Source organism: Strigops habroptila, chromosome 2 (assembly GCF_004027225.2).
Source record: "Strigops habroptila isolate Jane chromosome 2, bStrHab1.2.pri, whole genome shotgun sequence".
Lineage (NCBI taxonomy): Eukaryota > Metazoa > Chordata > Aves > Psittaciformes > Psittacidae > Strigops > Strigops habroptila.
The window spans coordinates 11,854,494-11,880,744 of record NC_044278.2 but is presented as its reverse complement, the minus strand read 5'-3'; the positions used below and the strand labels follow the sequence as shown (position 1 = coordinate 11,880,744).

General features: G+C 38.7%; 1 protein-coding gene across 7 annotated transcripts in view; it reads left to right on the top strand.

The window, feature by feature from the left end:
• The window catches only part of STXBP5L (syntaxin binding protein 5 like), a 188,510-nt gene that overhangs the window by 137,513 nt on the left and 24,746 nt on the right, over window positions 1-26,251 (top strand). For 2 of the 7 annotated variants that reach the window (XR_003989447.1, XM_030472009.1), the window contains exons 19-20: window positions 203-274; window positions 7,018-7,089. The exons of 1 other annotated variant lie outside the window; for it this stretch is intronic. Coding sequence is in view for 5 of the 6 variants with exons in the window: in XM_030472009.1 (XP_030327869.1) it covers window positions 203-274; window positions 7,018-7,089 (144 nt within the window). In the remaining variant the exon portion in view is untranslated. Of the gene's footprint in view, window positions 1-202; window positions 275-7,017; window positions 7,090-14,335; window positions 14,387-26,251 lie in introns of all 7 variants that reach the window. 4 more of the 7 variants (XM_030472011.1, XM_030472010.1, XM_030472013.1 and 1 more) reach the window with 4 other exon arrangements.

Below are 26,251 nucleotides of genomic sequence, written 5' to 3'. Positions count from 1 at the left end.
TCTCACCATCCATCCCACATCCTTTACTTTTTCAATTATTTTTCTTGTTATATCTCCCAATTGGAAGGTAAGCATCTGCTGAAATTTCTTCACCTTGGCTGTTCTAGATGCTGGTTATGATATCACTTCCTTTCACTTTAGACTGTTTTTTCTCTCTTTCCTCTGCCTGCTGCTGATGCTGGTGTACTGGCATGTTCCAAAGACAACTTTTGCATGCGTGGCCTGTCTAACTTTTATCCAGATTTAACGAAACGGATCCGTACTTCCTATCAGAGTAAGTTCTATAAAGGTTAGGCAAATAGCTTTATCGTGATTGGACTGTGCCTGACTTAAACCCGTGTGTTTGTGCTTTGTAATGTGTTTTATTTAAACACATTCAGCATGCATGCAAACTTAGAATATTTTGTGATGTTAACCATGCTTGATATTGACAATTATCTTTATTATACAGATAGTTCAAATCTTGGGGTTTTTTTCCAAAGAGTCAATGAGAAAACCTCAGTGACTTACATGGGCCTTAAAAGTGATTTTTCAACAATATTACGTTCTTGATGACAGTATCTTTCTTTGGGTTTATATTTGTTTCGGTGTACATTTACTTATATGAAGCATTTCTTGTTTTGCAATGGCACTGTCTGGTTCTAGCTATTAATTCATTCTTGCCTATTTTCAGAAGAGCAATGTGGCTTAAAAGAGAACTGATTGGATTGTGTGCTTTGAAATTTACAATTTTAATCTTGGTTTGGTACTTGCATATTTGGCTTTGGGGAACCATCCCATGCCTCTGATCTTTAGTAGGGAAAGTAAAATGGGTATAAAAATATGTACATCAAAGAGACCTATGAAAATTAATGTTTTTAATATCTTTAAATTTTGAATTATAGTGATAGGCAAATTAAATATTAGTATTCATCACTGCGGCATTCCATGAACAAAGCTATAATTAATTTTGCAAAAATGACTTTTCAACAGATGAGCTGTATGTATCTTAATTAACTGCAGTGCTTATATGTAATTAGGTCTCCAGGATGCCTCTTATTAATCTCTTTTTAAAGTCGTTTTCACAGAACAACTGGTTAGGCAATTTTACATTAAATACTCAGTATAGGCAAGATAAAGGGGTGGCAGTTGTTTTATCATCTCACATAAGTACAGAGTTGTGGAGCTATTGAAATGCATTTGTACACTTGCACAAGAAATTCTATTCCATCTGTCTAAACTGATTACTCAACCACTGATTGCTATGATTTTGTTTCATAATACTTTATAAAAGGTGGCCTGTTTAGTTAAAAAACAAGTCTATTTACAAATCCAGCAGTCCATAAAAAGGTTTGGTGTATAATGTCCTAAAGTTTACTAGTCTGGTCTTGCTGCTTTCAAGTCTGCAACAGAGAACCTGAGGGTCAAACAGCAGTCAAAGATTTAGGGGTTTAAAAAAAAGTAATAAATTCTAAGACCAAAATCACCAGCGTTTTCATTCAAAATTACAAATACAGACCATAGAGATTTTCATAGCTGAAAATGTCATATCTAGTTTCCATCTTCAAGCCCAAAATCAGAAAAGTCTACAAAATCTTTCTGTATACGTTGTAATTGAAGAGCACAAACCTGACTCTTGTGCAAGATCATTGACAGCTCCATTTCTTCCCTCAAAAGTTATTTGGTTGTTGCTTTTGCCATTCAGTACTTCTACAGGAGTAAGTACTGTATGATCTGAAAGATGCACCAGGCAATAAGTTATAGAACAGGGCAAGAACATGTCATAGACTAAAATATCATGCTAAGTCATTCTCAAGCTATGCTTTATTACGTGACTTGCCTGAGATATGAGTTTTAAGAGGGGTTCTGAGAATGGGTTTGGTTTCTCCCTTCTCGTAAGTGATGATGGTGGGAAAAGAAAAACAAATTATTTTTGGAAATTGTGCAGTTGAAGCTGATATTATTAAGGCAGAAGCAGGAGCAGTCATGCACTAACGTAAGCATTAGGACTAAAGTTTTGAGGATTATATAAATGAAAATGGAAGTTAATGGGAAGACATATCAGGGGTTGATTCAATTAAGAAATGAACCAGGAAGATAATTTCATGAGGATCAGTTTGAGAGAATAAGACTTGCAGGCACTGAAGCCAAAGAAGAGATTATCAATCAGCAAGATACTTAGACTTTTGTTGTCATTTTAGAGGAGATTTGCAGGAAGAAACAGTCTAGTTTAATTCTCAGATTCAGGCTGGATACTGAAGTGTGATGTTCCACACAATATTATGAATTAGAATATCAGGGAAGAGGGTGTTGCTGTTAACTGTGCTGAAGCAGCAAAGAGAAGACTTCAGCACAAAGGGAAAAAAAAAAAACAAGAGTTCATCTTGGCAATGTTAACTTCATGTCTGGACACTTGTGAGTCAATTCTAGAAAGATGGGGGTGCTACTCTAACTTGGATGGAAGGAATCCAAGTTAGAGATGTGTAGTTATGAATCATTAGCATCAACAAAAGATATTTATTGCCTTGTTGATAGGCGAGTATCTCCTCAAATTCTGGGATAGAGAGACGAAGGAAGTGTTGATGTTCTTCTGCAACTGAAGAAGGAAGGTGAGGGGGGATCAAACAGGGAAAAGAAGCAGTATGTTGGAGAAGAGTGGTTTTCCAAAGGAAAGACATAATCAACAGTGTCAAGGGCAGCATCCAATATACAGAACACACTGGTGGCATAATTGTTTTGAATTTTAGCAATAAATCTATAAAAAGCTTGATAAGAGCAGCCTGTACATGTGTAAGCTAGACTCAAAAGCATCTAGAATAGACTTAGAGCATTAAGACAGCACGTTCTCTGGTCTGAGAAGTGAAAGTGGGAAAGGAAAAACAAGAAAGGAAGAAATTAGAAGGAGAAATGTAGGAGAAATCAGTTCCAGACATACATAATGGGAGATACTGAAGCAATTGTCCTATCAGGGGAATTAATTTGAGGAAAACAAGAGGCTCAGATGAGGGTAAGTGCAGAGCTGGAGGTAGCTTTCTGGTATTGATGACCTGTTCCATTTAATGTAACATCTGCTGGCAGCCACCTTCCTTTACAGCAAGAATATGTGCCGAGCCAAAACAAATAAGCTCTCTCTGCAGTAGTGCACAACTGTGTTGTTGTTTGGTTGTTATTTATTTTCTTCAATTGAAATCAAGTTGTACATGTTATTACCTAGTAGTAGATAACATATATTTGAATATTAAAACCAGTACATTTACAGCATCTAGAAAGATATTGCAGCAGAATGTAAAAATACTGACTTGCAAAAACAATTTGCATCTCCTGCTAGAAATTCATACCATCTGTTGGTAAAACAAGAAAATAAATAGTCTTTATGAAGCATCCAAAGAGTTGGCAAGTTCAAAGGATGTTGGTCCATTGGAAAATAGTTTTCAGAATGCAGACTTTTCAGTGAGAACTCCTTTTTCCTCATCCAGGCCAGTCCCTAGAGAGGATGTGAGCAAAAGCAACCTTGGTCTAACAGGAGGACACAGCAACTGTGTGCTATGAGTCATTACATATCAATAATTGATGCTTTAAATCCCCCCTGACAACACAGTAGAAGCTAACATAGGTTAAGTTTTAAATTGACAGCTATATTCTGAACTAACTGTCATTCCCAAAGAATGCATCATACTTAAAGAAAACAGGATAGTAATTCAGTGTGAAGAGGCATCCCTGCCTTTGGCAGGGGGTTGGAACTAGATGGTCTTAAGGTCCTTTCCAACCCTAACTATTCTATGATCCTATGATTAAGATAACACCAGTCTTATTTAATGGCTTGTGAATATTTATGATGGTTTATTTATAATTCATTTATTTATAAGCAAAGACTTTGGGTGCTTTTAATTCAATGATCAGTCTGAACCATTTAATCAGAGATAGATAGAAACTTAAAATTTCAAAAATCATTTTAAATTAAGAGCTCATGAAAGTTGTTACCCTGTACTAGACAGTACATTTTTATATCCTTTAATAAAGAGGAAATGGGAATCAGAGTATGGATACTTGAAAAGTATCCATAGGACATGTCTTTAAAAGTGCTTTAATGCCTTATGTATTATATTTACATCTTTGATTATTTTCACATCTCTATCATTTGTTCAAATCAAAGCCTATTTCTTTATAATGTCAATGGGTATATCTTCTCACAGGTGGTCCTTTACATTGCCAGTCTCAGTTATTTGTGTTTATCTTTGCTGCTATGCTCTTGCTCTACCTGGACTCAAAATTTGCTGTCACGGGGGCTTTTGGGACTAAAAAAAGCTAAAATATTTTGGGGCACATATTGGGCCTACAGAACTCCAAAATCAAAAGTGAAAATAGTTTCGTAATCCAACTTCAGGAGCTGTTTTAGTCTCTCACATGTTCAAGGGAAGCTGAGTTTTGTGGAAACACTTATACACGAGAAATTATTGGAAAGATTTAGCTTGGTTCCCTTAAAAAGGAAACAACGGTAGAAAATAAGCAGGAGTACAAAGAAAAGCTTAAGAGCTTCGAAAGGGAGACAAAAGACAACATTTAATGGAATCAAAGGTAACTCTAAGTTTGACAAGTATATGTTTATTCCTTTCAGTGAATGACAATTGTGTGATTCATTGCCATATAACATCTTTGGGATTTAGAATTCAGTAAGAGTAAAAGATACTTTGGATATACAGATGGATAACTAAAAGAACTCATAATATTTCTAAGCAGGAAAGATTTATGGCAGGAGAAAATCTGCAAGTGGCAGTGCTTAAGCAAATCTAAGTGTCTGAGATTAATGCCCTTGTGCAGGGCACATATTACCATTTAGGCTTAACATGGGGGCTTACTGCACTTCTTGGGCTGGTTTTGGGTTTGTCTGGAGGTTTGGTCATTGTTAGAGGTGATACAGAGTGGCTTGACAACAAGTCCAGATTTGTAGAGAAGTTCACATGTTCACCATTCTTAAATACCGTTGCATAAAATCTTTATCTTTACTGTTGTATGTTGTACAGCTGTTATCAAACATAAAGAGCTTGTGGTATTCTCCCAGTGGTTGCTCTTGGGTTTTCAGAACAGTGATTTGGTGTCTTTCCTGCTTAAGACAGTGGCATCATAAAAATAAAAAAAAAAAAAAAAGGGAAAAAAGAAACTCTATTTAGAAGCAACATCAGAGCTGGCATTTGACGTTGTAAATATCATCAATCGTAACTGTGCAAAGCTTAGAAGAATTTCATTAATCACAACATCATAGCCAGAGTGTTAAAACTTTAATATTTCCAATACTGCATTTACAAAAGAAACAGTTCAATAATTCGTTTTGTTTCTCCAAGGCCTCTGATGCTATGCAGATGTGTCAGACTCGCTCCCACTGTACCTTGCAGACAGTTCCACAGCAAAAAGCAATTACATTCCAAATCTCTAGGTACTTACAGCAAATTGTACTTCTGCCTGACTCCAGGTTTCAGTTAGAAAGCTATGCATAGAGAGGCTTCCTGAATGATTGCAGTTCCTGAATTCTCTTGTAACATCAAAAGTGACTGGACTCACAATTGATTGGTTGGAATATAAAATTCTCTCACAAATTCGAAGTTGAATTTAAGAAAGATTCAAATACATTTCTCAAAATACAAAGTCTTCAGTTTGCAACATTAGTGTCTAGGCTGATCTTTTGCTGTTTGAAAGTCAGGAGCAAATATGTCATTGCTACTGGCTTAACAAGCCAAATCAATACTGGTTTTCCAAAGTGCTCAAAGTTGTTCTAGCATTGAGATAGCTTTGTTAGTGGTAGAAATTTTTTATTCTGCTGGTTGGGGCTCTAGATTCTCCCCATTTCTCAGAGCAGTTCAAAATTACACTGTAAGAAAAATATCGCTACCTACAGTAGGATCCCACTGTTTTAATACAAAAAGAACAGCACTGGTGACCAAAAACATGAGTCTATATGAATTTTAGAGATGATGGTCTCTGAGCCTGAGGGTCCAGAAGCCATAAAAATTAACCCATGTCACGTTGTAGGGGGCGTGGTGCCAGATTAAAGCATATTGAAAGGTCGTGATAGATGTTTGACTTCTAATACACAACATATGCAAAGTGTCTGTAAACACAGTATCAACATGACAGTAATGTGCATGAGTGTGGGCTAATGTTCACTGGGCTCTATGACCTGAGTGATGAGTCCCCACTGCTAGCAGATGGATGTCTGGTGCTGGGCTGTCTGCCAGTCCCAAGTAGCCTACAGCATGAAGTGTCAGAGCTCCATGTGACAAGTGTGAACCTCTTGATATAAACTGTAGGGCACCATGGAATACATACAGAGGGTACATTTGGAAAAGTGTGGCCATGCCCGGTTTATCCACAGTTAGCCCATGGCAGAGGATAGCACGAGCTCAGGCTTTCTCTCCCTAGCGTGCCAAAAGGCGTGTTAAACTTGTACATGCAACTTGTGCCAAAGATGGATCTTAGTTTGGTCACAGTAACAAGCCCAATCTTAAGCAGAGGAAATTAAGAGTATTCTACTTGTTGCTGTCTTCCATGGTAGATTGCTGCAAATGAGTTCCTCACAAATACTTCTAAACAATATATCAGGATCTTGCACAAAAATTCTGTCTTATATTCAGAGAGCATCTCTCCCCCTGTTTTAAGGTTTCCTTCCTGGATTCTGCAGAGGTTGAAAGCATAGAGTTGCTTCCACATCAGTTTGACAGGGATGAATTAGTTTGATTCACATCACAGACATTTAAATTTTAAACTCTATTTACTTGTTTTCTCTAGTTAGGTACAGTCACTATGTGTCTACCCTGAGGGGCTCAGAAAACAAATCTGAGTTGGCAAAAGGTGTGATTTTAAAACCAGACCTAAATTCCTGCAGTGACAGCCTGATAACTGCAGTTATCTGAAATATCTATTTTCCTCACGTTTCACACCATTCCTTTCTCCAAATTGACTTTGAAGTGCAGAATATCGTCAACCAAGAAAGTTGAAGCATGCCCTGTTAGATTGTAACTTAACTTTTTAACTCCATTTTTTCAGGCCTGACTGAACTCAGTGACAGTCCAGTTTCCCTGGAGCTAGAGCGTTGCAAGTCTCCCACTTCAGGTAAAGGTGATTGGCTTCTCTTCCTGCAGTCTGTATAAGCCATTCATGTCATGCATCACTGTGTTTCATTAGTCCCTGAGAAGTGAAGTGCATAGTTACAATTCCAACTAGAAGAATTTACTGCAGAAGTGCTTATTACACAGCACAACAAAAGCCTAAGTCTGTTTACTTAAAGGAAAATTAAATGTACGTGGTGCATCTTGAGGTGAAGAGCATGAAAACATATGAGTTAAGAAATATCATATATCATGCAGATATATTCCTCTATCCTCCTACTAGAGGCTTGTTTCTCTGCTTTGTTAAAAGCCTTTCTGACTTTTGTTCAGTAGAGAGTCTTTATAATTCTCTATGTGTATTATGCATATGTGCACATAGAGTTGAAAAAACCAGCAATATGGAGATGATGAATTTTAACCATTAAAACCCAGTGCCTGAGTTATGTCATTTACAATAGAAACATAACCTCAAATCAAAATACTTGCTTATCAACCACTTTGACCCGGCAGTGAAATTTTGGCCATTTGAAAATTGATAACTGTTTCCCATTTTACCCATAGTCCTTCAGAAGGTGGAGTTCATCTCATTTTGAGAGACTTTTTCTGCAAGTGCCTAGTCTGCATTAGTCTCTTTAATGTGAGTTCACTGTCTTAAAGATAGTTGCTTACAGCTGTTTTCTAATAGCGGACTTTTAAATGTGATGGAAAATAAGGATGTGTAACTTGAACAGGATTGATGATGGAACAGGTTGCCCAAGGAAGTTGTGAATGCTCCGTCCCTGGCAGTGTTCAATGCCAGGTTGGACACCCAATGCCAGCCTTGGGTGACATGGTCTAGTGTGTGGTGTCCCTGCCTATGGCAGGGGGGTTGGAACTAGATGATCTTAATGTCTTTTCCAACCCAAACCATTCTATGATTCTATGATACATTCATTTTGCCTGTGATATGTGTATCACACTGCTTTTCCTTGTAGTTTGGTAAGTATTTTACTTACTTATGTTAAAAAGTTCCCACAAATATACTATTCAAGTCCTCTGTTATTATTTCACATATTTTATTTTATTGTAACAGGACACACTCATCTTGAATGAAGGCCACTAATCAGTAATTCACAAAAACCTAAAACTAATAAAAGTATTTCCCTGAAACATCTAAAAGAAAATAGCTGTTTTGAAAGATGTATTTCCTTGCACTGTTTTTGACCCAAATTTTGTAGACATGGGAATAGCAAAGTGAAATAGTCTATAATGATAGTGGTATAACAGTAGGAGGGCAAACTCTTGAGCTCAGAAACTCATGATATGGGCTTTAAAAGAAAACATTTGATAGATAACTCAGTATAATTGGCCTATTTATTCTGTGGCTCGCTGGGATTCATCTTTTTAGTCTGCTTTCCAGAAATGAGCTGCATTCTCTCTTTTTCTTTTTACCGAAAACTAAGAGATTACTGACTTGGTATACACGTGTGCATGTGCTTAGTTCTATAATGATAAATGACAACTACTTTTTCTGCAGTTAACTTCAATTTTTCATTCTGCTATTGACCAAAAACATGATTTTTAGATAAATTTAAGATCATTTGCTCCAAAATTTAGTCTGCTTTTCTGTTTTGGAGATTAAACATGGCATATTTATGAATGTTTCCTATTTTAGCCCTTCCCTGTGGTTTTCCAAGCTATTTTTGAATCTTTAAAATGTGAAATCAGGTGCAATTTTGTAGCTAGCAACTATTATTAGAATTAACTGCTTTTTTAAAAATAGAACTTACTTTTACGGTGAGAGATCTATTATTTTTTTTTTTAATGGGAAATTAAAACAATTTTGCCTTGGCACACCTGCTCTTACACTGGGCAAAATCCAGTCTAATCATCTGCAACAAACGACCTCAAAATTGCAACCCCCAAGAACTTGGGAGTGGAATTACCTTGTGCTTATCAGCATAGCCTCCCAGCTACATCAACCTCTGCACTGGCTAACATTTTTTTCTTGTAGCACACAACTGATGAATCTGCATAGTTATGGATTCATCAGTCAAGATCCTTTTACTTCCAGCCTTGCCTTTGATCTAAAGCGCATGGCACACAAGCTCCATTATGGAAGTGTGCTGTACTCTGGAGAGATTCCTGTTCTGAAAGTCTTTCAGACTAGAACATGAAATTAAAACATTTGATGAAAACGTTTCTGAAATTCACAGAATTGGCCACACAGGGGGTAGCAGCAAGTGGAGAAATGCCAACCTTGCTATTTAAGAGTGGTAGAAAAAGAGGAATAAGCTTCCTTAACCACTAGTATTTTATTTTAATCAAATTAGTAAGTAAATACTATAGCGGAACAAAGAACTTCAAAAAAACCCAGAATACTTATCTATATAAAGTACATTTTGTGAGAACAGTGATGCAGCATGGCGTGCCATCTAATAGTATTTGACTGGCTTAAAAACACCCCTCAGATCACATAAAGAACAGTGGAGATCAGGATTTTTCAGTACCATCAGAATATTTTAGTCATGCAGGCCATGTTCTTGCAATAGAGAAAATCAAACTGCATTTTGATTGTTGTGATTTGAAGGTCACAGGTTAGGGCTTTGTGCTACCTTTGCTCTACAATGGCATGTGACAACTCAGTAGCACTAAAACAACATAAAGAACTCAGGCTTTGTAAGCACTCATAGTGTAAATGGTGCTACGTCCAATGCTGGAGTTAATTACTATATAATGTATTAAAACCAGTACCCATTCTAATAAAGTTTACCTTTATTTTTATCACCTCATTAGGAAAATTTATTCAGGGGCTCTTAGGAGTATAATATTCATAATTATATATATGTCCCTTATTGCTTTAGCCATATGTATGCAGCTTTATACTGAAGTGCATAGTTGCAAATACACTGTAAGCACAAGAAAGCGCATCTTTGAGAGGTCATTTAATTTTGTTGTGTAAGATGCAATGGACAGTTTAGACTTCTTTCAAAGACCATCAGTCCATGTACAGGAGAGTGACCTCTCAAATGTGTGTTCTCAAATGAAAGTGCGCTTGTGTTTTTTTCTTAAGGAATCACCTTCATACTGGGGGCTCGCATCCAAAATGCTTTTAAGACTATAGACCTTAGAGGAGGCTATGTAAATATTTTCACAGTTGATTCCCATGAGCTTTAGAACAGGTCCCTAATGGCAACATTATGAGTATTTATACGTACTGTGATTTCCAAGTGCTGTTATCCTGATTCATTCCACTGGTTACATCTGCTGGGATTAGGCCCATGCCAAACTCCTACTTCCCTACAGGAAATCTGTTTAAATAGCTTTTTTTCAAAAAGAATATTATTAAGTTTCTAACACAGACACTCTTCTTTAACTCGCGGGTAACTTCAGAGTAGCTGAAGAGATTTTACTCAGTTTGAAAACTATATTCCCATGTGCAAGAAAGTAAATGTTTCAAAACATTTTGTGTGTGTGTGTAAAACATAGAATGTAATTTACTTTGTAACTTGATAATTGATAACTGCCAGAATAACCATTTTCTCATATATTAAGAAGAATGTTGACTAGTCAGAAGGCAAATTAATCATTAAAGAGAGGTTAGCTCCTGCACTGTGGATACAAGGTGCATTTTATCACTTTTTCTGATATGTGATGAGGGGTTTTCTGGTCAGGTGAATTCATGCTTGCTTAAGATGTTGAGACATGTAGGGATTAGCAAGGAATGGAGAGCAGTATGAGCTGACAAAGGGGAGGAAATGGGGATCTGCATTTGGGCCTTGGAGTTTGGTTCAGGAGGAGCAGCAGGGGTGGCCCCCATGCAGCCCATGGTGCATGGCTCAGGGGGGCCTGAGCCTCCCAGCAGAGGCCAGCAGCCCCTATGGACCATGGAGACAGGAGCTAAGCAAGGGAGCAGGACAGCTCTGGGGAGGGTGACCAGGGCCAAGCACTGCCTGGTGATCACCAGGGACAAGGGAGGATCAGCAGGGCCATGGCCAGGCACAGGAGTGGCAGCAGTGCGGCACTAGCTGTAGCTCAGGGCAGAGCGAGAGTGAAGTTCAGCTTGAATGTAGCTCCCACAGGAAAGCACTGCCTGGGGTGCTTTGCCTGAGGCCACCAAAGGAAAAAGGCTGTCTCTACATTGGCTCTGAGCCCCAGTAGCCAAATGTCCAGGACCTTACTGTGTACCTTGTCCAATTGGGTAGCTAAACATTCGGCTCTTAAATCCATATTTTAGCAGCGGGGAACTAGGATTGACAGTCCAAAGTTTTACACAGGCAGAAGCTCCCTAAGAGAAAGAGATGTGTGAAGAGCTGTATTCATTTTGAATAATACTAAGTTCTCTGACTACAGTCCTGCTGTAATAGCTGTGGGGAACACACCACTGAATGTCATAGCTGCGAGCACGCATTTGTTTGTTGGTTGTGCCTTCTTGTTTTCGCTGAAAGACTGGTGGGAACCATATGGCTATAAGATACCATGTTGTCAGGTGAGGAAACTGGGTGCTCAGCTTAGCTAGCTGCCAGACCATACCTATTAACTCTGTCTGTGCCTTCTTCTCACCCCACAGTTGGATAACTTGACTGTTGACACGTTAAGCTCTTTGGGGAGGGACTGTCTTGCCTTGAGCTGTGGCATCACAATTTAAACTGGCCACTTCCAGCACGAATGCAAACAAATAATGGTAACAACTCCACTAGCCTCTTGAACCTTTATACTCTATTGCATACTTAGACTGGATTTCAAAAGCTCTTTCTCAACAAGATGGGTTTACATGCATGATCCTCCTTTATAATAAATGTAGAGGTAGTAAAACATACATGACTTAAGAACTAAAAATAGGCTATATGATAATAGCTATATGATAATATCCACTCTCTGAGCAGCTTTATAGTGAAGTTAGTTTTACCCCTCAAAAAGTAATATGCACAGCGTTGATCACAGTAAAGCATGAAAGCAACCAGCTACTCCTTTTGTTTTTACACTTGTGGTCTTGACAGTGGTCCATGCTTTTCCTAGCACAATTGTGTCCTACACCAAAAAATTCCAACTTGGTGGTGGAGACGGTGGTAGGAGTAACTGCTGGCTTCCTCAACTGCACCGTCTTCATTTCCTCATCCTGTGTGTCTCCTTTGTCTTTTAGCCCCCTATTCACTGTGTCCTGTACTCACCCTCTACTCTACTCCTGTACCCATAAACCAACTAATCAACCGCATAGTCCTTTCTGATCCTCAGTCTCTCCAGCGTCCTGAGACTGTGTTAGATTGCAGCCTTCAGTACAGTATGCCTATTTTGGCTGTGCACAGCTGTGGAAGTGCGTACTTTGCATGTGCTGTATGAGACTGCACACAAATAGCTGGGAGCTATTTCTGCAGTCTTACAGTCAGACATATATACCACAACTTGGGAACATCTGTGGCATATAACACAAGGCATAATTCCTGTTATACAGAAACACCTTTTAACAGAAGAGGTTAAACCACCAATTTGCAAAGCTCAAAGCCTCCATGATGACAGCATTAATGAAGCTCGTTGGTGTTAAATGCAGCTAGGTTTTGTAGCTCTGAAATACCCTAATCTAGATCCTCATCTGTAAGTAAAGTTGTCCTACAGTCTTCTTTAGGAATTGGTAATCCTTTTTCAGAGGGCTGGTTGGGCCAGATGTTGTCCTTTGCTTCAAAGGAGATTATCTCACAAGTGATGCTTCTTTCTGTATAGCAAAGCACTGATTTTCTGGAGTAGTATCCTCCAGTCACAATCTGTGTGTGACAGCTGCTCAGATAAATGGAATGTTTTTAAAAGGCTGTTCTGAAAATCAAGCTGCCCTTTGTGAGAGTGCCTAAAATGGGTGTAGGAGCTGAACACTTGGTATCCAAATTGGAGAAATTTCATGTAGTAGTGTTAATGATATATATTTTGATGTTAGGTTGACCTGAAGAGATCTCTTTGCTTTGTCCCAGAGCATCCATTTAAAGTGACAGCTAGAAATGGGTTACTGGGAGGGCTCTGCTGATTCTACTGATACCAAAATGTTGCTCAAAAGCCTAAAGGGCTTCTCTGCTCTTCCCTGAAGAAAGAAAGAAAAACATCTAACATAGGTGCCAGCTGGTATTTTCTTATGCCACATTGCAGGCTTTGTAGTTTATGACACTGCAAAAGAATGCAACAGAATTTCTTTTTAGGAACTCTCTGACTCGAAATGCTAAGTGACTGTTCTAGGCATCCTTCTGACCTAAAAGCTTATTAAATAGAAATTACAAAGGACTTGTTCCTTATATTCACATGTTCCAGTGTTCCTATCACTGTGATACCATGTGGGACTTTCTTTACAAGTATAATAGCTAGCTGACAACTACTGCATTGTTTGCTGCCAGTAACAGACAATATGGGTAAGGGGTAAAAGCCAGAAAACAATGTGAAAAAGTACTGACTGAGTGCAAAATGAAAGAACCATATTGGAAATTATTTTGAATAATTAGTTAAAGATTTCTTAAGGAATTCTTTTAATAAATGTAATGCCACTTTGACTCCTACAAGACATGCTTCATTTCAGTTCTCTGGTGTTCATTGTTGAAAACTGTGCTTTTGTGTAAGGAAATGAAAACATTTTTGAACAGAAGCAAAATCATAGTTTTGAGGGCATAATTGGAACACAACAGATAATTAAATCTTAGGTAAATTCAGAGCAATATTTGGATGTCTAGATAACACCACATTGTGTCCTGAAGCTCTTGTATTTCGTTTCTGTGCAATCTGTCTTCCTTTCCGTAATATTACAATTGTGTGTTCTGTCTCCATCATCTGTACAATATGCCCTCTCTTGTTCAAATGGTATCTTGAGGTATGATGTCGTCAGAACTCATTTCATTGCACCCTGTTATTAGATTGGTTTCCAGGTGTTTAAATATTTGTGACATGCTGCATAAGCAGCATTTGCAATATTTGCCTTCAGCTCATTTTGGTTTTTTTACTCATTCCTGTCATCACAAGGTAAGATATTGCAGCACACAGCCAAAGCTGTGCAAAACACCATTCACTTCTGGAGAAAGGTTCTTTCCAGTGCTTTTTTATTCAATTGCATTTCTTTTGCTGAATGGTGGACATAAAAATATTGAAACCAAAATTCTGCCTTTAGATGCTGATTAAAAAAAAAACCAAAACAATATCCTACAAATTTGCAACATGGTGTTAACCAGAAGATGGCATGTTGTTTTCCCTCGCTCCTTTTTCTTTCTTACTGATTAACAACTGCCTTTCTCCTTTTTCTGTTGTTTCAGTTAAAGGATCAAGAAAGTTAAGTCTGCCAACAGATCTTAAGACTGATCTTGGTACGGTAGGCGAAAGCCAACAGCTTTAAACTTCCTTACATTCATTGGCAAAACATTTTACCAACTGATTCATGAGATAACACAATAACCTTTGAAGGCTTTGTCTGAAAAGGCTTTCTAAAAATCACCTATTAACCCATACAGTTCTGTTGGCAGCTCTCAGCATTTTGCTTGTTTAATATTCATGTATCTCATGTAAATATATTTTGCCAATCATTACACACTGGGTGTGTAATATTTTATGATGAAAAGGCTCCAGAACTTTTTACATGCTTGAGCCATTATAACTGGTTGTCAGTGATGTTTATCTCTGCCTATAACACCCAATGCATGCGCTAGTCTGTTTTCTTTTTGATGTACAAATTCTGTGCCACAGCAATAAGACAGTTGAATATCTATATTTTATAGTGTGTCTCGGTCCTCAACTTGAGACTTACGTCAGCCAGTTTGCTGTAATCTTTTCCTCAATTCTTCTTTTATGTTTCAGTGGAAATGCATAGTGAGAGCAGAACTTTCACCTCCAAAAACCTCAAATGAAAATTCAACATCTTGCGTAACCTAAAAATGTTTGGGGCAGATCATGCCCTCTTAAGTATCCAAGTAAAGGAGATTGCTCCTGGCATTTGTGTTGAAATGTGTGGTTCCCATCATTACTTTTATGATTGTCTTTAAACATTCTCAGTCTCAAGGAGTACTTTCTGGTTTTGCTCTTATGGGAAGTTTCTTGTGTCAGGTGACTGAAAAAGCCATGTAGCGTTCTCACATTACTTTGGGTGTCTTTTCAGAGATAGAAATTAGAGTTGGATCACATCCTTGCATAATGCAGCCAAACTTAATTTCTGTCACTAGGAATCATGTGCATGTATTAAGCAATGCAGCACTGTTCCCCAAGGCAAAAGTCAGGGGAATAAATACGTCTTCCACATTATAAATGACTGATGAACTGGGAAAGCTGCTAGTAGCTCCTGGTAAAGATTAAGGAAATAAACATTGAAAAATCATTGGAAAATTCAATCCACATTGTGCAGATTTCAGTGATTTTGTTAAAATAACTTACTCTATCAACAGTAGTGTTTCAGAAACTAGAATTGTAGGAATGCACACACAAAAAGATCAGAATGGAAAATTCTAATACTCTTAATACTCCAGAAAGGTAAAAGAAGTGATGTAGGCAGCTATAGACCTGTAGAATTAATATTCATCACTAATAATAATAATTAATATTTATCACAAAATAAATGGGCAGCTATGAAGAGGGAAGGTATTTGATACTTAGAGTATTAAAATAGCCATAGGGTAGGATCTAAGGCTAAACATGCATGAAATAGATTTATATCCTGAAGCATAACACAAGAAAAAGATAAATCTGCTGGGTCAAAGACTGGGTTTATCGGTTTTTAGAAAAGCAGGAAACAAATCAATGTAACTAAAAGTGCTGAGGGTTTTGTTGTGTAATATAAAAAAGTTGCATAACAAAGGAAAAAAGCCTGCCTTACCATCAGCTTTCCTGTAATCACGCTGGGAGCTGGACAATGTTGTGAGCATTGCCTAGAATATAGTGACAAATAGAGGCAGATTTATGTTGTGGGAAAAAAAAAAAAAACCACCACCAAAAAAAAACCCCACAAAAAACCCCAAACAAAAAAAACCGACCAGAACAAACCAAAAAAACCCCCAAACTAAAACCCACAACACACAGAAAAACCCACGAAACCCCAAGGACTAGGGAGCAGGGTGACTGTGACAAAAAGGAAAGCTGTAAGAGTTAAACAGATTCAACCTACTAGAGTAGGACGCATGATGAAAGGCATGATGAAATATATGATGAGGCATCATATATTTCATTCATCTGAAATATATGACATAGGTAGGGAAGTTTGAAGATTAATGGAGTGCATAACCTGGTCTGTGCTTCTGATTTCATCACAGTCATGTTTCTACCATGCCTCGATTTACTTATACTCACGTGGTTTTTTGTAATGTAGAACACAGAACTCTATTAATTTCAAATTACAAAATTATCAAATAATCACTTAAACATTCTGTTTATTGCGACTTTCACAGTACTCTGTCCTGGTATTACCAACAACCTGATGGATTGCTAAGGATAAAGCATGTGGAAGCAGCATTCAGTGTATAAGCTGGCAGATACTCACAGCTGATCAACTACAGAGGAAGGCTTAAAACCCTCCCCCTGAAACAAAACAAAAAGCCTTGTTTCAGTTCTACTTCATGTCTTAGAAGGGCAGATTCCTATTAATTATTCTAGCCATTAAAACTGCGCTGAATTATAGGTTGCTTAGTTTACAACAGGCTGGAAAAAGCATCTCTTTCTCAATGTAAGGAGCTAAATTTAAATGGGAGTTCCTGGAAAAGGTGGTGTATAATATCTGCGTTTCATTTATATCTGCTCAAAAATGTCTTGGCTACACTGGCAGAGCTCTTAGAGATTACTTATCCACTGTTTGGCTGTTTCCTGGGATCGTACCCATAGTCTGAATATACAGGGAATAACAATTCTCTCTGGCCCACACTTCTTGTAAAGATATTCAAGTCACCACTTTCAAATGAGAAGATACTGTACATCCATCCCATCGGCTCTGGCTCATAGCTTTTTACAGAGTGCTGATACATCACCTACTCTCAGCACCGACTGCAGCTAATTGGGAGATACATTAGCATTTGGCAGCTTACAGTTCTGCTCCTGTCTTAGGATCTGGCTCATGTAACGTCCTTGCTTCCACTTTGCTTTGAATTGTAATAGTAGAGGTTAAGTAGAAGTTAAATCTATTTCTGGTGGAGGTGCTGCCTGTACTGAGAATTGCTCAGGGAATAATTTGCTAGGATTGAAGGGAGTAATGTGTGATCTGATGACTCAGGGTGTTCTAGTTAAACCTTGTCAGGATTTTCGTGACTTAAAGGTACTTTGGGACTCCATTTTGACTCTTGTATGACTGGTAAAGCTGACCTCAGCATCTTCTTATTTTGATGTAATGATTATTATCTGTCCTTGCTGAAGAACTTGTTGCCCTGGATGCTTTATCTTCACACAGAAATGTGAGAATATGCCCTACATACATTGGGGGCATACATTGGAACTTCTTGATAGTTTTGCCTACTGCGGATCAGAGTAACCCAGAGTTTATTTGAGTTGGCCAGAAGGAAGGTCATAGAATCCTAGAACAAGAGGTTGGAAGGGACCTCAAGGATCATCTGGTCCAAGTTTTCTAGGCAAAGCATGACCTACTAGATGTCTCAGCACCCTGTCCAGCTGAATCTTAAAAGTCTCCAACATTGGGGAATCCACCATTTCCCTGGGAAGATTGTTCCAACGACTCATTATTCTCATTGTGAAAAATCTTCCTCTTGTGTCCAACCAGAATTTCTCTGGGAGTAACTTGTACCCATTACCCCTTGTCTTGTCCATGTGACTCCTTAAAAAGTGAATTTCCATCTTCTTTGCAGCCACTCCTTAAATACTGGAACATGGTGGTAAGGCCCTCCCTGAGCCTTCTTTTCTCAAGGCTGAACAAACCCAGTTCTCTCAGCCTTTCCTCATGTGGCAGGCTTCCCAGTTCTCTGATCATCCTCGTGTCTCTTTTGGACCCTCTCCAACCTGTCCACAGCTTTTTGTGTGTAGCAGGGATGTGACATTGATGTTGCATATACTGTACAGCTTCCCTATGATCCTTCAGAGGCAGCTCTGAATGGTACTATCTTTATTTTTGACGCTAGTACTGTTTCCCAAAGTTTGCTGAAAAGATCATCTGCACTTCCATTCACTGCTGCACTGAAGTGAGTTATGGGGATAATCCTCATCTAATTTAATCAAGTGGAGAATCTGGGCTATATCATGACACATACAACTGCTTTTATATGAGAGTTTTCTCAGTTTGCTTCACCAGCCACTTTAAGCATCAGCTTGTATTTTTCTTTTAGGAAGTACTTCTGCTGATTTCATTAAAAGCTTTCAAAGTTTCCAGGTAATCACAGGGAGCTGGGCAGAAGTCCCGGCTAAAGATGGAGATACTGGGTAACTGCTGATTTTTATTTCATTCCTATGAACAGATGGTTTCACTGTAGGAATTTCTGTTGTCACCTAGAAAATGCAAATAGAGACAGTCATCTTTGTTTCCTCTTGCAAGCTGTGATCTTCAAAAGATGAATATGATTCCCCATGCTTTCTTCAGATATTTACAAGCAGTGAATGAATTCTTTACCAGGTCAATGTATCCCATCCTACACAGCAGATGAAAATCTAGACAAAGTACCAAATAATCTCAGTTTTTTCAAGGATTTGAGAAATGTCTTCTGATGCGGATGCCACCATTTGATGCCCTCGTATTTCATTGCAAGGGAATGCTCCCAAGCCTGTGAAGCAGTACCTGGATATTGTAAACAAGGCCTCATTTTGATATTACAAATGAGCAGTGGGGTTACAGAAATTCTTGCTTTCCCCTTGCAAAGTATTTTACAGCAGACTTTAGACACTGGCAAAATTTTGAATCTTTTAATGTGCCTTTGTTTTACTGCTGCATTGGCCAAGCTGGGAGCTTGTGAGTGACACATCCTGCACTGGTTTGTCTGGATCTGTATCCATAATGATGTTTATAATGCTAAACAACAGTTCAGAAGTTTTGAACATGTGTGGCTTCCCTTCTTGGTCTGACATTTCTAGAAAAGGCAGTTCAGACATCCAGCTATTAATATGCTTTTCTTGAATGATGTGGCAATATGCATTGGAAATTATATGTATTTCTACATGCAAAGGATTTTATGGACTGTTCAGTGCGTGCCTCCTGCTAGTAGGGGAGAGTAATTTCTGTTCACCTAGCAGTCTGAAAATACCAGCTGAATTGAGGAATCAACTAAACTCTGCTTGTAGTTAGAATTACAGCATAATAAGGTTGGAAGGGACCTCTGGAGGTTGTCTAAGCTCTCACCCTGCTCAAAGCAGGTTTAGTTAGACCAGCTAGGCGAGGGCAGCGTCCAGTTGAGTCTTGAATGCCTCCAATGGCAGGGGGTCCACAACCTCTCTGGGCAATCTCTTCCAGTTTTGGATCATCCACAGGGGAAAAAAAGGTTTTTTTCCTAACATTTAACCTGAACTTCCCATCTTCTAAGACGTGTCCTTTGCCTCTCATCTGACCAATGTGCACCTCTGAGAAGCGTCTGGCTCTATCTTCTCCATATACTTGGATCAGGTAGTTGCAGACAGCAATAAGGTCTCCCCTGTCTTCTCTTCTTAAGGCTGAAAAAAAACCCCAGGTCTCAAACTCTCCTCTTACATCACATGTGACAACTCCCTTGCTGGATTGGTGGACCCTTGCTGAACTCAAGCCTGTATGTCACTATCTTCCATGTAATGGGGAGCCCAAAACTGGGCACAGGACTTGAGGTGTAGTCTAACAAATGCCAAATAGAGGGGAAGGATGACATCCCTCAAACTCCTGGCTATGCTCCTGCTGATTCAGCTCCATCCTGATTCAGGATGCTCTTTGGCTTTTTTGCTGCAAGTTTGATCACTATTAAGATGAAAAACATTGAGGGTTGAACTAAAGTCTTTCATTTTACAGAAATGCTTTCAAATGTTTGGTCCCTCTGCAATCACAGTTTCAGGCTTGGATTTTGATATTCTGTAGCTGGGATCCTCCTAGATAAAAGTTTCTTTCATCTGCTGAAGGTTAGGTAGGTGTATGACAGCATCAGTTTCTTCTTAATTAAGTAAAAGAAGATTTATGGTCAAACAGTTTTAAAAGAGAACCTATATCAACAGATATATTAGCACTCTGCCAGTTCAAATAACTGGAATAGAAAAAGGCACTAAGAGCTGACCAGCTGGTTAACTCTGTGAACTATGACAGCAGATTAGGCATGTGCTGTGTGGTTATATTTCAAATGCAGAAAGGGGCTGCTATATGGGAGATTTAACAAGCGTGTAGTCTAAAGGAAAGGTAAGTGTTTAAAATTACCAAGACAATACCCTAACTAAAACATTTATAACTGATACAGTGACATTTAGTCACAAAGGAAAGACAGTAAAATTTCTTAGCTGAAACAACACAACAAGCAGTAAATATCATTATACATTTAAAAATTGATAATAACAAAATGAGAGGCAACTGTTAGGCTCACGTTGTAATAGATTTTCACTGTACCTATGCTCTCTGTTTTTATTTAAAGCAGAGTTCCTTACTAAGAACTCTCAAAGGTAAGTAATTCTCCACTCCTTTCAAGCAGTGTAAACACATATGTAGCATTCTTCCATTCTGTGGTCTCTGTCCACTCCCCAGGTTGTAATACTTCACAGCAGTCCAAATCTGGGGCTACACATCGATTTACTAGACTTGCCTGGACTCAGAGGTCCTCTATAGTAAGTAACTTGGATTGGGATTGAGCTCTCACACAGCCTGTCATCTGTAGGCAGAGATTCGGGCATGAGATAGATGGTCCTATCACCTTGTTTAGACTTAAGGCAGCATCCAGAGTCTTAGTAACTGACTTGTGTGTGCAAGCAGAAGAATATTTAGAAAGTAATAATTTTCTGTGGATAATTATTTTGACAACAAAGTCGTAACAGAAGAAGGATAAATTGAAACCCTAAATCAGATGATATCAACTATAAAATCTGGTTTTGCAACATTAAAATAAGAATGAATAATTGTTTCTAGTTTATTTATTACAATAATGTGGTCTGAAATCTCAAAAATCTACAATGCGTAATGGTAAGTTTGGAAAAACTTGCATTTTTTTTTAGAATTGTTTGATTACTGCATAAAAAAATTGTGTGTAAACTTAATTCTATTTGGAATGCCTTATTTGACCATATCTGTGCCTTTTTCTGTTGAGTATTTGTAATCAAATTATTTCTATGTTAGCATCTATGGAGTCATGCTAGCTCAATTATTTCAGATATTCCTAACTCTAGTTAAAAACAATGATTTGGGGAAAAATGAGGGGAAGAACCTCTGGAAGAATCTGGTTAGAATAGACTACAAACACTTTAGTTGTAATTATCTTCCATTTTGTTCATTCATGATTCCAGATGGAATGGTGGAGTTTTGTTTAGAAAGACTCCAGGTCATACATGTCAGACTTTATTTTTATCACGTTCAAGTTGAAAAGATGTTTCCAATCCAACCTCTTGGAAGAATGAATTTTTCACTTTCAGAACCAGAGAATTAAAATCAGATATTTTTCCATCTTAAAAAGGCAGGTGCAATGCTTCTAATGAGGGTGCTCAGGAATAGTTGTTGAAATCCTAGGTCGTCCTGTGGTTCATCCACTTTAATTGCATGTTTCAGTGTTGTCCTCTGTGCAGCTCAGGATGTATCATGTCTCATGCTTGTTTCAGAATGAAATTGAGTTTTCTGTCTGTGTTTTGCTGTGTATTACACAAAGCATAGCATCCATTTATGTTACGTTATTCTGTTGAGGCACACAGAGTGCTGCGTCCCTTTTGAGACAGACAGGCCAGAATATGTTGCTATATGATCACTCGAAGTTCAGCAGAGTTTACATCCAAGTAGTCCAGGATTTTCCCACTACTCTCAGGGAACAAAGCTTGATTTATTTTCAGATTTGCACTGCTAGGTTTGGGTTTTTGGATATGATGATGTCGAGGTGATGTTAGGACATATATTCTTAGTGATCTTCGTTTGGATAGCATTCGTTTTGTATTTTGGTGTCATTGTTCATAACTGCAGGCAAAAATACTAGTTTTAAAAGGGGCTCTGTCAGTGACAACACACTGAACATTCCAAACCACTTCACAGTATTTTGCTTCTTTGAAAAATATATCTGCTCACCCTGTTTAAAAAGAAAAATTACATATAGGATCAGGCATGTGATAAAAGTTGATTACCATAATAAGAACACCGTTATATTACACAGGCAGTATATTACAATGATAGCATGTTATACTCTTAATGTGGACCTAAATGTGCTAGCAGTATGTCAATAGAGCAATTCATCCTTCCTCTTCAAACTGCAGAAGACATAATGGTAAATACACTCCTTTGCTGGCAGACCATCTGTACTAACCTCTTCTGCTAAGGCTCACACCTCCCCTCCTGCCTGCTTGACAGAACTGCACCAAGAGAAAATGGTGATCCTGACTTTGTAAGGGATTTTCTTTTAAGAGTCATTTATGGTGTCAGTCTATATTCTCAGTAATGAATGGTCACACTACTTTTACAAACATTTTTGTTATTTTACGTGCAAACCTGAGACTGTTCTTCAGGCCATTTGTACAGTTATGAGATCTCCTTTTTTCTCTTGATTTAAATGTGTATCTCTGCTGTGTAAAGAAAAAGAGGCTTGTCACACCCATAATTATTACCCAGAACTCAATTTATTGATCATACACAAAAATCACAGAATCACAGAATAGTTTGGGTTGGAAGGGACCTTCAAAGGTCACCTAGTCCAACATCTTCAACTAGATCAGGTTGTTCAGAACCACATCCAGCCTGGTCTTGAATGTCTCCAGGGATGGAGCATCCGCCACCAATCTGGGCAACCTCTGCCAGTGTTTTATCGCTGTCATTGTAAAGACTTTTTTCCTCACATCCAGCCTGAATCTTTCCTCTTTTAGTTTAAAACCATCACCCCATGTCCTATTGCAACAGGCCCTGCTAAAAAGTCCCTTCCCATTTTTCTTATAGGCCCCTTTTAAGAACTGAAAGGCTGCAATAAGGTCTCCCCGGACTCTTCTCTTCTCCAGCTGAACAGCCCCAACTCACAGCCTTCCCTCATAGCAGAGGTGCTTCATCCCTCTGATCATTTTTGTGCCCCTCCTCTGGACCCTCTCCAACAGGTCCATGTCTTTCTTGTGCTGAGGACTCCAGAGCTGGATGCAGACTCCAGAGGTATTTCACCAGAGCAGAGCAGAGGGGCAGAATCACCTCCCTTGGCCTTTCCCCCAGGAGAAACAAATGAACTTTTCCTCCCTCTAACAGCAGATTGTATTCCTCAGAATTTGTTGAGGAGATTCTCTGGGACTCATTTTTCAGGTTCTTTCTGCTCCACGTTAAAGCATCTCTCTCTGGTCCTCTTGCCTGCTCTTTTATCGATTTACTTCCTTACAGCATTACAGTGATAATGCTTCTAATTAGTCAGATTTAAATTCCTTTCTTCTCAGCCTCTCTCAGATCATTAGTGACAACTGGTTTTCAGTTAGTTTTTCTCTGTGAATTTATCCCTTTGTAAGAACTTAGAAAAATGGTTGGTCTTAATGGTTTTTTGTTGCATCTAGTGTAAGACAATTTGCTTGGTGGCAACTGCAAATGCTTGTTACTCCTTTCTTATTGACTTTTTTTAATACGTTTGGTTAAGCTTTTCCCTTGTAAATAGTGAGTTCCTTTTCCTTTGTGCAGGGGGCACCAGGTAGTTTAAAATAATTGTATGACAAGGCAAGTTGTGACACATACATGTTACTGTGTCTAAATTAAAATCAGTGTGTGTGTATAACACGTTCCCTATCTATGTAATACCTAAAAAAAAAGATTAATCGGAGGCTTTCCAGCAGGCTTGCTGCTCTTATGTTGCACATTCCAGCTTTCATAAGGCATCCCTCACTAATTTCACCAAGTTCACAGTAGCTAAGGTTAATTCTTCAGCTCCTTTTAATCTCATCATCTCACTGATAGTTGGTGTGACACACTGGCCTTCCATCCAGCACAATTCTGTTTCTTTTCTTAAGCTGTTTTTGTGCTGCACACTGCACTGAATGGTCCCACTGTTTGCTAACAGGGATAGCTAAAGTATTTCCAATTCATATGGGTAATGCCATAAGCCCTGTCAAAGGCAAACAACCATGACCTGTACTGTACAAGCAGTACATGGAGAACATTAGAGAATTTTATGTCATGAACTTGGCTTTTTTGTTTTAATACATTTTAGATACAACGTGTTACTTGCTGCTTTATTAAATCAGTGCAGTTAAATCAGTATAAAATGGACTAATGTAGAATGGGGTAATCTGCCATGATTAATTCCAATGGCTTCCATGAGCCTTACATTTTTCCATTAACAAACAGAATGGCTACAAACTGAGCCCTGGCTTTTTAGTTTGCTCTCCACAAACAGGAGAAAAGGCTGCTGCCCCGGCATAGCAGAATGGCTGTTATACAGTCTGGAGACTGCTTCAAGGATAAGTTCCACTGAGCCAGGATGCCCATATGTAGAGCGTTAGTAACTCTGGTACTTGCTGCTGGAATCTAGGAGTAGTAGAGAGTATAATGCAAGTTGCCTTGACCTCATGAGCAGCAGCACCCATGGGAAGGCATAGGGGGCAAGGCAAATGCAGTGGTGGAAGAGCGTAGAAAAGAGAAAGGGGCTTTTTGTGCAGTGCTTTCTCCCCAGGCAACTACTCTCTGCCTTCTCAAGAAGGAGAGTTAGGAGCTGTTGCACTATTAAATCAAGAGCACAGAGCAATCCATGCACTGCTTTATAAGTACCAGTGCTAATGTCTGCAGTATCAACTGGTGCTTAGTATCAACTGTTTCTGATATGAGAAAAGCTGCAGAGACCACATGACAAAAGCAGTAAGCCAGCACAAAAAAGAAGGCTAAAATGCTGTTCTTCCTTACAAATGGAACAAAGCTGGAAAAAAGCCAGGTTTTTACAAGTCTCCTCTATTTGTTCTTTGGGTGATTGGAAGGCATCTGTCATGGCAAAGGAGGATCAGGTGATTCACTTACCAGAGAGCTAGTAAATCATAGAATCCCAGACTGGTTTGGGTTGGAAGTGACCTTAAAGCTCATCCAGTTCCAACCCCCTGCCACAGGCAGGGACACCTTCCACTAGAGCAGGTTGCTCCAAGCCCCTGTGTCCAACCTGGCCTTGAACACTGCCAGGGATGGGGCAGCCACAGCTTCTCTGGGCACCCTGTGCCAGCGCCTCAGCACCCTCACAGGGAAGAACTTGTGCCTAAGAGCTCATCTAAATATACCCTCTTACAGTTCATAGCCATCATTGCTTTATCACTGCAGTCACTTTGGAAAGGTGTAATGGCTTGAGCATTCTCACAGTCTCCCTTAGAAAGCACACTGGAGGAAACAAGTATTGATTTTTAATTAGCACTTTTCTTGCACACTTCATTTTAGAGCCAATGCAGTAAGAAACCCTTTCTTAAATAGCACGTAACCTTTCTTTAGAACTGTTTTGTATCACTGAGCTTATACCATAAAAAATGTGAGAAATTAATTTTTAAATATACACATAGGATTTTCTCATAATTTGGGTGGTCTTTATCTGCCTGATTCTTATTAGCTTGTCAGCAAAAATGTTGCAGTCGTACTTCCCATAATGATATTACTCTTTCTACAATGTCTTTTTGGTTTTACTAAGGTTTGAAGAGCTGAATTTCTCCTTGTTGTATGCATTTAAAAGATAATCATATCTAATCAGAAGAACAGAACAGTATTAAAATATAGAAAAGTGTGTAGCTGATCACTAAAATCCCTCTTCCGCTCACTGTAGCACTCACTAACATTTCACCAACTTCAGTACTTGAAGGGATATCTCTGCAGCTTATAGGATGAGCCCTGATTTTTTTACTACACAGGAACTGGCTTTGCTTATTCGGAAAGGTGTTGTCAAAACACATGAAGGGATTTTAGGTGCCCAGACCCCACTTATTGTTTTTGTTTCATTTGGGCCTTTGAAGGTAACCAAGATAAGCAAGCATACTGAGAGAAACATAGCAGTATTTCTCTTCACATTTGGTGTAGCGTGTAAAGGTTTAGATGAATTGTGCCCATTCTGTACAATGTTCAGGGAAAGGGACTCACAAATGTTGTTGATGTTTCTATAGAATATGATTCTTTTTTACTCTGTTATGTTCCTCACCGCTTCCTAGGA